Here is a 12355-nt window from a genome sequence, read left to right as displayed (position 1 = left end):
ATTAGATAAAGTTTTATTGTAAATTATTATTTTATCTTTATTTTATCTAAAACTTGCAAGTCACCTTTTCATTAAATATGCATTTAGCTTCAATTTGATTAATCGTTATACACTTTTATTACTGCTTGATTTTAATATGAATTATTAAAACTTCTAAGTCTTATGCTTCTCTAGTTCCAAGTATATCTGCAGATAATTTATCGTATGTGTCAAATGTCAAATATTATTCAAATGTAACATGGCTGCGTTCAGTAATTACTGCATTTATAAATATCATTTATCTTTAATAATATCTGATAAATAATATTCACAGCGCTTAAAACATTGTCAAAGTGAACGCAGACTAACATTCTGGTCGCAATAGTCATTTTTCTATATCGAATTAGTTTTTTGATAATTTCATTTAGTTTAATCCAACACGCAACTTGAAAATTACTTTGTCCGATCTAACTCCAGTCTTCAAATTATTGATTCATTTTGACTACTTTAATCGTCAAAATTGTCAAATATGACAAACATAAATGTGATAAGACGTTGATTAAAGACAGTTTTACAAGTTCTTCATGTCGCTCATTAATTCAGGTTAGTTCTCTCATTTAAAGCTTTGCTAAAAAGTACTGGCTGTTGACACATTAATATTAATACATTACATGGTTAATAATAGTTTTTAGAAATTTATTAAGAAATAAATAAGATAAAAGTATGGAACGTAATAAAGAGACAGCGCTCGATTTGAAGAGGCCAAAAGCAAAATGGGCCAAGACGAAAAAAGGACAGCTTGCCGAATGCAATGACATAGTTTCGATCGAAACTATCAACGTTATCGGAGATGTTACGAAAAATGTGAAAATGGCCAAAGACGATGTGAGCAGCGACGAGTTCGATGAAAATCTGGAAGAAGAATATCGGAACCTGAACGATATACTTGATTTACCAAACGATACTTATTCTCTTACTAAAATTACAGCGGAATTACCCGTATGCGTCAAATACAGCGTACGTTCCGGTCTGATTCACTTAAACATGCCGTATTTCTCACCGTTATCTAGAGGTTATCAGGTAATTATCGCCGATGATGTTAGCTTTCTTTTCAGGAATATTCATTTTAATTCTTAACATGTTAAAACAATTCGCGACAATTTGATATTGTGCATTCTATGCATGTAAATTAATTTGCTAATTAAATTAACAGATTAATATTACTCATTAAAACAATTATTTTTTAAATATAAATCTTAAAAATTGCTTTGAAGTTTCTCATTTCGCAGCTCTAATAACAGGGTGGCGCTATAGCGATTGCAGCTTTTGCCACGACCGCGATTCGCAAATCTTGCTACTGGAACGAGGCGGTGATCGATCAAATCGTCGAGGACGGCGACACTTTTTACTGTGAGTCCTACAAAGACGTGAACACCGACGATCGTCGGACAATGACCATCCTCGACTTGAAAAGGACTCTTCTCCTACAGAAAAAGTTTAATGTGAAAGTTAGGATAGAGGATCCGGCGTACGCCGGGAAGTTTCGTTCGCGCAATCCGACGGAGCTTCATCTGGCGAAGGCGCTGGAGCTGTTTTTCGAGCGACACAACGCCGGGATCTTGACATCGCCGATGCTCAATGTAGCGATCTGGAGAGACTCGAAGTGCTACAATATATTTGACGGTCAGGCGCGACGAGAAAGCGGCGAGCTGGCGGCGGACAGGATCAGCGGATCGGCCACACTGTTTCTCATGAAAGACTTGATGGGGCTACTGTTTATTATTTTCGAGAAGAGTAATGTACAAAACGAACCCTTCGTAATTTATCCCATATTCATCAGTAACGTCGAGACGATTTCTCCGGAAGATTTCGAAGAAGTAAAGATACTCGGCAAAACGCGAAGAAGACCGAGTGGTTATAAAATTTGCCAGAAACATCGAGCCGTATTACATGGATCTTGTCATCTGAAGCATCCCGCCGTACCGGAAGCTCTGCGAGGTAAAGGACACCTTATTATAGCTGTGGCAGCCTTGATATATTCTCGACTGATCAGTTCTAACAAGTGGACGTCCGCTTTGCTCGATTTGATCTTCAATCAATCTAACATCTACCTGATCGATCTGATCAGAGTTTTGGAAAAGAAGCTGGACGACGAATTCGAACTTCACTTGGATGATTTGTTGAGCGATGTTATCCTCGGAGTGTATTCTGCCAAGGTGAAGGTAGACGCGAATATCATACTGAGTCAAGCCCAGAAAGGTAAAATTACTATTGACAGTGGCATAAAAGAATTCTTTGAGAAGCAGGAAAGTGGAATACTTGAAATCAAAAAGATCTTCTATGCGATTTGGAAGGATGATAACGCGTACTACTTTCTTGATCCGTTTGCTTGTGATAACGAAGGTTTTAGAATCGATTATAGTGACAGGAAACGCACAACAGGTGATACTACCAGAGATGCTGCTTGCGTGACCATGAATAGCACCATAGCCGAGGTGGTGAAGACGGTGCTGGAGAATACTGGCAATGTGAAAACTGATCCTTTCGTAATACACGGAGTCAAGGTGCTCTATGTCAAGACCGGAGTCACGCCAGATAGTCCGCTCGAAAAAGTGATTTATCGAGAGAGTGGTACGAATCGTAGACCACGGGCTCCGTCGCCACTGGCATTGATGGATGCGAGGGCGGAAACCGTAATTGACGTGACGCCACGCTTACAACTAGATTCGCGTAAATTCGCAGATGTGTCTATTCAATATCCAGAGATTATGCAAAATGTAGAGCAATACATGATGACGGTTGACGAACCGGTAACTTTAATAGTTGCGAGAGAGGAAGATGAGGAAACAAAGAAAATAGAAGATGAGGATGTAGATGAAGAAAGAGAAGAAAAAGAAGATGTCGAAAAAGAAGAGGATATGGATGAAGAAATCGAAAAAGAAGATGATATGGTTGAAGAGAAAGAAAAAAGAGAAGAAGGAGAAGAAGTACAAAAAGAAGATACAGAAGAAGAGAAATATAAAATAAAATTTATCAAAGGTTACGAAGTCATAAATGCTCATCGTCTTCTCGTTCGCGGCAGCAAGAATTGTATGAACCCCAATTACCATCCGCGGTCACAAGGTAGACAAGGATTAATAATCGCCTTGACTGCGTTGGCATATAGAAAATTAAAGGATCCAAGTAAATGGCGAAATATAGATGTAGATCAAATTCTTGATATTGGCACCGATACTTACGAACAAATTATAACATGGATCAAACAAGGTCGACCGGAAATAAAAGCAGCAAAGGAATTGAGAGAGGAGGAAGAAGAGGAGGAGGAAGATGAAGAGGCCGAAGAAGAGGAGGAGGAAGAGGAAGAGGAGGAGGAGGAAGAAGAGGAGGAAGAGGAGGAAGAAGAGGAAGAGGAGAAAGAAACCGTTACTCGAGAAATTGCACGCGCTCCGAGTCATTTAGATATCTCTCTCTTACCAACCAGGCTGAAACTAGCTGAGAACGACGTTTTTTTCAAAACAAAAATAAATGTTATCGATGGTGACGCAAATCCTTTGGCTAATCTTGCGGAGGCACTCGAGCGTTACTTCGAACGATATCCCGAAGTGATATTGGAAAACAAAAAACTCATGTATGCCATTTGGAAGGAAGATGAAAAATTTTGTCTATTTAATCCGTATGGTAGCGATACAGAGGGATGGCGTATTTGGAATTATACAGCTGGTTTCATCGTAATGGACAGTCTCAACGAGCTGGTTAATCTTCTTTATGGTGTCTTAGAATACAACGATCCACGTTTCTTACTTCATTTCGTAGCCCTAGACGCAATACAACCTGGAAAATACAAGTCACCCATAGAAATCGTGATTCCGGACGAGCAGATGACAGAAAAATTTCAAACAAAATTTCTACCTATCACTGACGATGATTTATTGAAGCTCGAAGAGAAAAAACCAGATATTGAAGCGAAAGAGCCGGTTGCTGAAGAGGAGGAAGAAGAAGAGGAAGAAGAAGAGGAAGAAGAGGAAGAAGAGGAGGAAGAAGAGGAAGAAGAGGAGGAGGAAGAGGAGGAGGAAGAGGAGGAAGAGGAAGAGGAGGAAGAGGAAGAGGAAGAAGAGGAAGAGAAAAAGATTGAAACAAAAGAAGAGCCAGAAGAACATCTTGAAGATCCTGTACTGCCAATTGAGGAATCTGAGCAACCTGACGCACCTTATCGTTTAAATTTGGCTCTCTTGACCTCCACGGTAAAGATCCAAGATCCGACCGAAGAAGAGTTGAATGACTTGGATGAGGAGGTAATAATGGAAAAGATGAAGTATGATCATCCGCCGCCGTACGTGATGCCGCCGAGAAGAGCGTTTCGTATTTTGCTCGAAGCAAAATTGGCAAATAGGTCGATCCCGTCTCTCGTCTCAAGATTCTCGATCGATTCGAGACTGGAAATCAAGAAGGGCGACGTCCCGGTGGAATCTCCATTACCCGCGATCGTGCCGGTACTTCGAGACACGAAACCATCAAAGATGATCAAGCTATCTTTCGGGAAGTACTTGTACTCGAGATTACCACCGATCCGCATAGTGCCTCTAAGAGCTATCGACGAGAGTTATATCAAGGAGGAAGAAATCGATCAAGCGATTGACGAGAAATATCTTGAACAAAAGAAGCTGGAAGGAAAGGAAGAATACAAGACGTTAGAGAAATTACCGATGACATCTTGTGCTACAAAATCAGAATTGATACCACTTGGACCAGTAATTAAAACTCCTGTTGCAATAAAACGTCTGATATATCCTAATGAGCGGAAGCGAAAAAGGGTGGAAGAAACGCCATCTATTGTTAGAAAGGATTTCTACGATAAGGAAAAACTTCTCTTCAAGTTAATATTTCCGAAACTTTATTCCGATCTGCAGGTTAATATGTTGTTCAATAATTAAAAAATATAATAAAAGTCTATACGATATAATACAAAAGATACAAAAAATTACAAAATTATTACATTTTATTTTATTTTTACATGTTGATATTATTACTACTTACATTTTATACTGTTACATTTTGCACAGCTTTTTTTAATCTAAATATTTTTTGCATTCAGCCATTAGACAAGAAAGATGATAAGATGGAAAAAACGCAAAAAATAATAACTAATGCGGAAGATTATGATAAAAAAGAGGTTTCCTCACTGAAAGCTGTTGGTTTCCAAGTAATTTCATAATATAATATTAGATATTAAATTGCTGATTATATGTAATTATGCGTACAAAGTACGTTATAAGCATTTAATATCTTTCGTACGCTATTGAGAGTTCGTAAACTATAATAATGACTGTTTTCTTCTTCAGCGTTCATATAATTACAAACTAATAAGTGAATTGTTTAGTAAGCATTTTTTATTTGAATATCATTTTAAGGTCGCGGATGGAGACACGGAGATAATACGTGGCAACTTAAAACTGCCGGATCGCGCAAGAATTGATACTTCTTACTTCAAGCCTTGCTATATCGCGGCTATATTTTGCATTTTGGCCAAAAGTATAAAGAACGCAGATCGTTTCAACGATAGAACTCTGGATCGAGTAATCCTTTCAACCGATTTGGTAGATCAACAAGTTGGCAGATTGCAATACAATGGGTATAGAACATTTGAAAAGATCTTCAACAATTTCAACGTTATTCTGAAAGAAGTCGTTTGCGCCGATCCCGAGAATGTTCCGTCCGACGAGCTTGATACGATCGTCAGTAAATTTCTAGAAAATAATCAGACTGGTATATTGGTACTGTCAAATTGTGCTTATGCATTTTGGAGAGGGGATGATAGATATTATCTCTTTGATCCTTATTCTTGCGACGAGAGGGGAAAGGCCGACGAGGAAGGCTACTGTTGTCTCGTGAGATTTCGCGATTTAAAGTCCATGCTCGATAGAATGAAAGAAAATGCCGGCGAAACTGTGAGAAAATCTTTCCGTCTTTACACATTGTCTTTAACAATGGAAACAAAGAGACGTAAACGGAAACGAAAGAAAGGTATCAAGCGTCGCGCAAAGTTAGAAGAGCTATCGGCAGATTCGATTTATAGCGAAGCAAAACGGTACGCGACGGTTCCACCAGTTGAATCCGAAATGCCTCCGATTGAATTAGCCGAGTGGGTTACTTCAGGTCCAAAATTGGATTCGCATCGTGACGTCGCGGTCGCCGGTTTCACGCCGATGCGGAACTATGAGGCATCGATGCTTGAGGCGATCGTTTTGGAAAGTGACATTGCGGCGCCTACGCTAGAGCCGTCAAGGAGTCATCAGAATCACGAGGAAACGGCGGAAGTAGAAAAAATGTCGCCCGAGAGAATATTTTGTATCCATTCATCCATCGCGATCCCTATCGATCTCTGTATCATGGCGTGGTCGTTGATTCACGATCCTGTTTCGTGGTCAGAACGCACCATCGATGGTTTGATCGAGGCTGCCGTTGATTACGCCTTCGATAACGTCTTAGCGAACGAGGATACTTCTGTGAGCGACATGATCGATGCGGTGCTACCGGAATTCGAGATAGCGAATTACATATTCCGGGCGGTATTCGCACCACTTCACCATGGAACCCTGTACGTCACGAACGGATTGAATCTCGCGATGATCTTGGGGAAAATATTCGAGACAACGATCTACACCGGCGCGATCATTGTCTGCGGTCACGCCCACGTGGGTGTTGCAAAATGCGGCAAGAACTACTTTGCCTGGTGGACGGTTGCAGGGACGAAGAATCTGAGAATGATCACGTCCCGCAACTTAGGCGAGTTATTTAAATTGATCGTCAAGATGATCGACGAGCCAGAGGAGATTGAATTCGTCGTAAGAGCTATCACCATATCCTATGCTCGAAAAATGGCTCCAGACTGTAGCGATATTAAGGGTCTTCATGAGCCAAAAATGACGACGGCGTCTCTGGCAGAGATTCACCTGAAAGAAGTGTCTTACGATGCCGAAGCGATCGTCAAACCAATCTGCCTCGCATCGAAACCGATCTTCATACTCGGAACGGTAGCTCTTCGCGATCGCGATATCCTGCTGGAGCCGCGGACGAAGCGTTGCTACTTCGTCGCGTTACTCGCTGTCGTGATAAAGAGGGACATTGTTCAATGTCCACTTCCTGGCATGATTGACAGAGTCCTCGAAGTGGCGGAAAGTTTGTACAGAGGATTCCTCGAACCGAAATTTCACAAGGAGCATGTCTTACGAAATGTCCCGCTGATGAACAGGCTTTTTGATTTCCGTGATTGCGCGTTACCCTTGGTAGTATTGACGACAAATCCTCGGACTGGTAGAAAGGATTTTTACGTGCAAGTGAGTGCCAAGGGAAAATATTATTCTTTCCTTTTTCTCACATTTTTTTTATTTCTTTACAAGAATAGAGTACTCTTTGATTTTATTTTTTGTATTTTTATTTATAGTAATTCATTTTTTTAAATGTGCTCATAATTTCATACTTTACGGTAATTATATTTTTAATATATTTTGTCGTATAGCTCTATTCGTTGAAAAAATTAAAAAAAAATATTTTTTGTTATCTCTTTTTTTACGTCTACTGTTTCTATTCTATTTCTGCTTTTCTTTTTATGTCTACCATATTTAATATATATACATTAATAAATATATCTTTTTTTCTAATTATTTTATTCATTTTTATTATACATTCTATTTAGATTTATTTATTATAATTTGCCAAATAAATAGTATATAGCATTTAAAATTTACTAGAAGCTATTCTAACTTTTAATTTTTAAACATTATTACATCTGTGAAAGAGAGGGCAATAATTGATTTAGGTGAAACAGCATCTGAAACGCTTCTTTAAAATGCACACGAGCGGTATACTGCACTTTACTAACTGCTGTTACGGCTTTTGGTACTCGAGAGCGACCAATTGCTACTATTACCTGGATCCCTATCAGTGCGACGCGGGAGGCAGGAAGATTTCCGCCAACGGTAATGCCTGTCTGTGCATCTTCTCCTCCATGCGTCAAATGGTGAAACACATGTGCCTCAATCAATACGAGGGCACAACCGGTTTCTTCATTCACAGAATACACGTTGATTCCATCGACGCGTCGCCGTTCGAAAAGTTCCAGGAAGATCCGATGTGGATCTATCTAGACTATCAATGGAATTTCAAGCATTCGATTATGAAAGCGCGTAAGAAAGCGAAGAGCTGCGATAGATCGGATCCGTCGAAGAACGAACGTTTCTGGAAAAATTACGCGATTGAAATGATCGGCCTAATTTATTCCGCCTGGGGCACGATCGGCGCGTACGATCGTCGCTTCGGCGAACGAGCCGGGAAAAACCGCGCCGCTATATGCGTAGTTATCTTGGCCATGCAGAATCTCTGTCATCCTTCACGATGGAATCCGGCCGTCCTGGACTCGGCTGTGATCTGCGGAGATTCCTATTACACGGAGAGCCTAAAGAGTTCAATGCAAAAATGCTTCAAGTCCGAAAACAGGTTTGGCCTGCAGACCTGCCTCAAGATATTCCCACACTCGTGGACCATAGATTTCGGCACGAGTGTGTGCGGGATTCTGTACGGCGATCAGAATAGATTAACGTTAACCGACGTGTTAACATCGGCCTTTGAGGAAGCACGCAACGTTCTCATTGAGTGTAATGGGATTACCTTGGCAGCACTGGCAGCCAAGGATGCTTATTACATCGCAGATCCTTGCTGGATCGGTCCGCCGTTGTTTGCGAGGAATCGCGGCGCGATCTACGTCCTTCGCTGCAAAAACATGAACGTTGTAATATACGCTATCACGAAAATGCTCAATACCAATCAGAGACTTGACGTACGCGTCACGCCATTGAGCCTTACATTTGATCGAGAAGACTTTGATGCGGATCTCTGTACCACGAGGAGGAAGATTCTGCCGAGATCTCTGCAAAAAGTTCCGGGAAAGATTGAAGACCCCGGCGCTCCTATTTCCGGAGCGGTCGTGGTACCCGACGAGGATTCTTATTTACGATATCGACAGCGTCTCGCTGAGGGTGTTACCAGAGATTTTCAGCTAGAGAGTTTACAACTTGGTCGTGCGGAACCCGCATTGAATCCCGAAAATGTGAACAATGCTCTCATGAGCACCAAGTGGCGTCTAAACCTTGGAAAAGAGCGTTCCCGGAAAAGACCACCTTTGGATCGCGACAGAACAAAGAAAGATCTATATGAAGATGCCGATTCTTCGATTGATCTGTATGAGACCCAAATTTCCGTCACGGATTTAATTAACGCGAGCGACCGTTATCCAAGACAAATAGATTTTATCTTGCGTAAAAAAATCGCCAGTCCTCCAATCGCTACTGAAGAAGGTAAAGCTGAGAGTATACCGGAGACCTATAGCGAATCAAGCGACGTAACAAACGTAGATCGAGAATGACGGTAATTGTGGAAAATTTTGTAGATAAATGAAGAAAGATGATTAGAAGACAATTACGAGCGTAAATAGATATTAAAATGGTTTTTTTTTTTCAAGATTCTGACCGCATAATAGGAGCGCAAAGTACGATTGATTACGATCTCATGCAGTTGCATATGCTCATTATGTAATTTGTTTGGAAAATAACTGAGGTTATTTAAATTCACGGAAAACAACACGGCTGGGAAAAACTTAATGATATTATAAAAAGAAAATATAAAGCAAGAACTTTTTCATTATAAAACAATTATCTCTTTCAACATTTCCGCTGTATAAAACTATTATATATATATATATATATATATATAAATTATCACTACATTATATGTAAATTAACCTCGTATATGTAAAACAAAATAATAATGTAATTTTATATATATATATATATATATATATATATATATATATATAATACATACACATTATATAACACACCGTTATCTTCATTAATTTACATTTTATCGTTGAATATGCAATATTATCTTTTTTATAATTTCAAGATCATAAATGGAAGAAATCAAATACTATTTATTACAATTTTTTGGGTAAAATTATTATTTTAGAAATAGGAAGATTTGATAAATTTTTTAGGTAATATTCAGTAATAAAAGTTCAGATTTATTAGATAAAAATTTGGTAAATAAGGAAAGAAAATAAACAGAGGCTTGATAAATTTTATATAATTTATTCACATATATTTTTCGCTTAGACTTATTTATTAAACTAAATGCGTAAAAAAGTAACTAAAGTTGTTAGTATTGGACGGCGAAAGACGCTTGAATCGATGTATTCGTAGGTTTCTGCATCCAGAATACAATCGAACTAATCAAACGGAATTTATAATTGACTTATTTCTAGATGTATACCGCTGTGATCAGTTTAATAGGATTAATTTCAATAAATGATTAGTTTAATGCAATAACATGTTAAATCTACATATCAAATTCTTATAAAAGTAATACATACCTACAAATTACTTAAAAACAATGTAAGACACGATAGTAATACACGAATCTCACATCATATAATTATCAGTAAAGGTTTGTCACATATTCGGTAAAAAAAGGTATAAGACGGTTTAAATATATAATTTTTAAGCACATTAAACTTTGCAATATATAAAAACGATGACTTCGCTTAAAGGTCGCTTCTGTAGTTCGTTTTCATTTGTTTAATGATGAATGTTTTTCTATAACATAAATTCCTTTTTTTTTTTATACATAACATACAATGGATGTACTCTCTAATACATATTTCCAAGATTCGCAATTTTTCAAATTGTGAATTATTCAAACGACTTTTAAGCGTATAACTTGTAATGTGATTAATGTTAGCGCTTATTAGTAGATAATAACAACATGAACGATAATATTTAAGTACGTTTAGCGATAACATCGTGACAATTAGCATTAATACGCTCGTAAACAAAAAATTTTAGAAAAAAAAGGAAGAGACATATCTTCTTGAAGCGTTTTTTCTCAAAAACAAATTAGTACTACAAGATTTCAACGAAACATTCAAGTAAAATTGTTTTACTAAAAATTCAGGACTGAAATGATTGGACGGCTAAGATCATACCTTCCATAAAATTCTCAATGAAATATGGAACGCAAATTACGAAAGAATGAAATTAATTATTTTAGCAATAAGTAATGTTTACATTCACTTTTCTGAGACCCGTTGTGAACTTACAAAACAATTGCGCGCCGCAGTGTATGATTTTCGGTAGTTTCTGTTAGTGAAGGTCTTTTCCTTGCTCCCGAATTCAATAATGATCGATTGCGTGGACGGTATATCGAAAATTAAATCGAAGAGCGCTGTTGTCATAAAACTACCTACCGTACAATAAATTATCACACGTACGGAGACATGTAATTATGGGGTTTTGATTAACGAGGAACGCCAGCCGTGTTTATTTTCGTTCGTATATGCGAACGCGTAAACGATCATGCAAATATATTTGCAAACAAATTACAACAAAAATTCAATAATTAGTAATACCTTGAAATTTTTCTCTGGTTTTTATATTTATTTTATTATCGTTTTTTTTCATAAAAAAAAATTCATTTTACGGAAAAAATGAAACATCGTTCTAAAAAAACGCAAAAAAGAGAACACACGATCGTTGCAATGGCTTTTATGGAAATGCAATTATTTTTCTGCTGTTTCCTCGGTTTCCGGTTTCGTGTACAAGATTTCGGCATACTCTGTTTTGTCTTCATTAACTCGGCGAGGTGTAACACCTTGTTGCTGTTGCGTAAGATCCAATTCTGCATACACTATTCCACCTTCGCCTGTCGGAGGATTCGTTCTGCTTTCCTGCACGGCCGGCTCGACAGTTTGCAGCTATATTTTTTTTAGACGTAAAATCATTAAAATAAAATAGCTTTATTATGCTTGTTAATGTGATGACATGCATTTATCATGCATATATCATAATATATTAGTTTCTCTGTAAAAAAATAACTCAATATATAAATGTATTAGTTTTTTCTAGCTTTTTACACTAAAAAGAAACCAATTGACGCAAAAATTGAATTTTATATTTATATATAGGTATTTCATCATTTTCTTTAGATTAAAGAGAAAGGTTATGATTAATAGAATTATTAATTACTTAATTACTTATCACTGTGATCATTTTACAGGCAAAATCCAAGAGATTAGATTTATAATTTATATCAGTCACGTGTTATCGTCTTTCAATTATTTCGTTAAACTTCCTCGAACAATTCGAAATTTTTTCACAATTTAGTAAAAGAAGTTTGATATAATTATTAATAATTTAATTTTCAATATTTAATACTGCTACATAATTGATATCAAAGGTTTTCAGAAGATTACATATTATCTTGTTTCATCCTAATTAATACATGTGTTTAATTTTCTTTCATATTATCATAAATTAAATTTATTTGA

At 37.5% G+C, this 12355-nt stretch overlaps 2 protein-coding genes across 4 annotated transcripts in view; one reads left to right on the top strand and one right to left on the bottom strand.

Annotated features, from left to right (window-relative positions):
- The first annotated feature begins 1399 nt into the window (after positions 1-1399).
- LOC105200980 lies at positions 1400-4944 on the top strand. The gene has a single exon (XM_039457925.1). The coding sequence runs from the start codon at positions 1431-1433 to the stop codon at positions 4908-4910; it is 3480 nt and encodes a 1159-aa protein (XP_039313859.1). The 5' UTR covers positions 1400-1430; the 3' UTR covers positions 4911-4944.
- Positions 4945-10105: 5161 nt separating this feature from the next.
- Positions 10106-12355, bottom strand: part of LOC105200974 (fasciclin-3) — a 309340-nt gene continuing 307090 nt past the window's right edge. For all 3 annotated transcript variants that reach the window (XM_026138067.2, XM_026138068.2, XM_011168784.3), the window contains one exon: positions 10106-11782. In XM_026138067.2, the coding sequence (XP_025993852.1) occupies positions 11588-11782 (195 nt within the window). In that variant the 3' untranslated portion in view covers positions 10106-11587. The remainder of the gene's footprint in view (positions 11783-12355) is intronic.

Source organism: Solenopsis invicta, chromosome 15 (genome assembly GCF_016802725.1).
Source record: "Solenopsis invicta isolate M01_SB chromosome 15, UNIL_Sinv_3.0, whole genome shotgun sequence".
Lineage (NCBI taxonomy): Eukaryota > Metazoa > Arthropoda > Insecta > Hymenoptera > Formicidae > Solenopsis > Solenopsis invicta.
The sequence above is the reverse complement of the archived record's forward strand: the minus strand, read 5'-3'. Positions and strand labels throughout refer to the sequence as shown.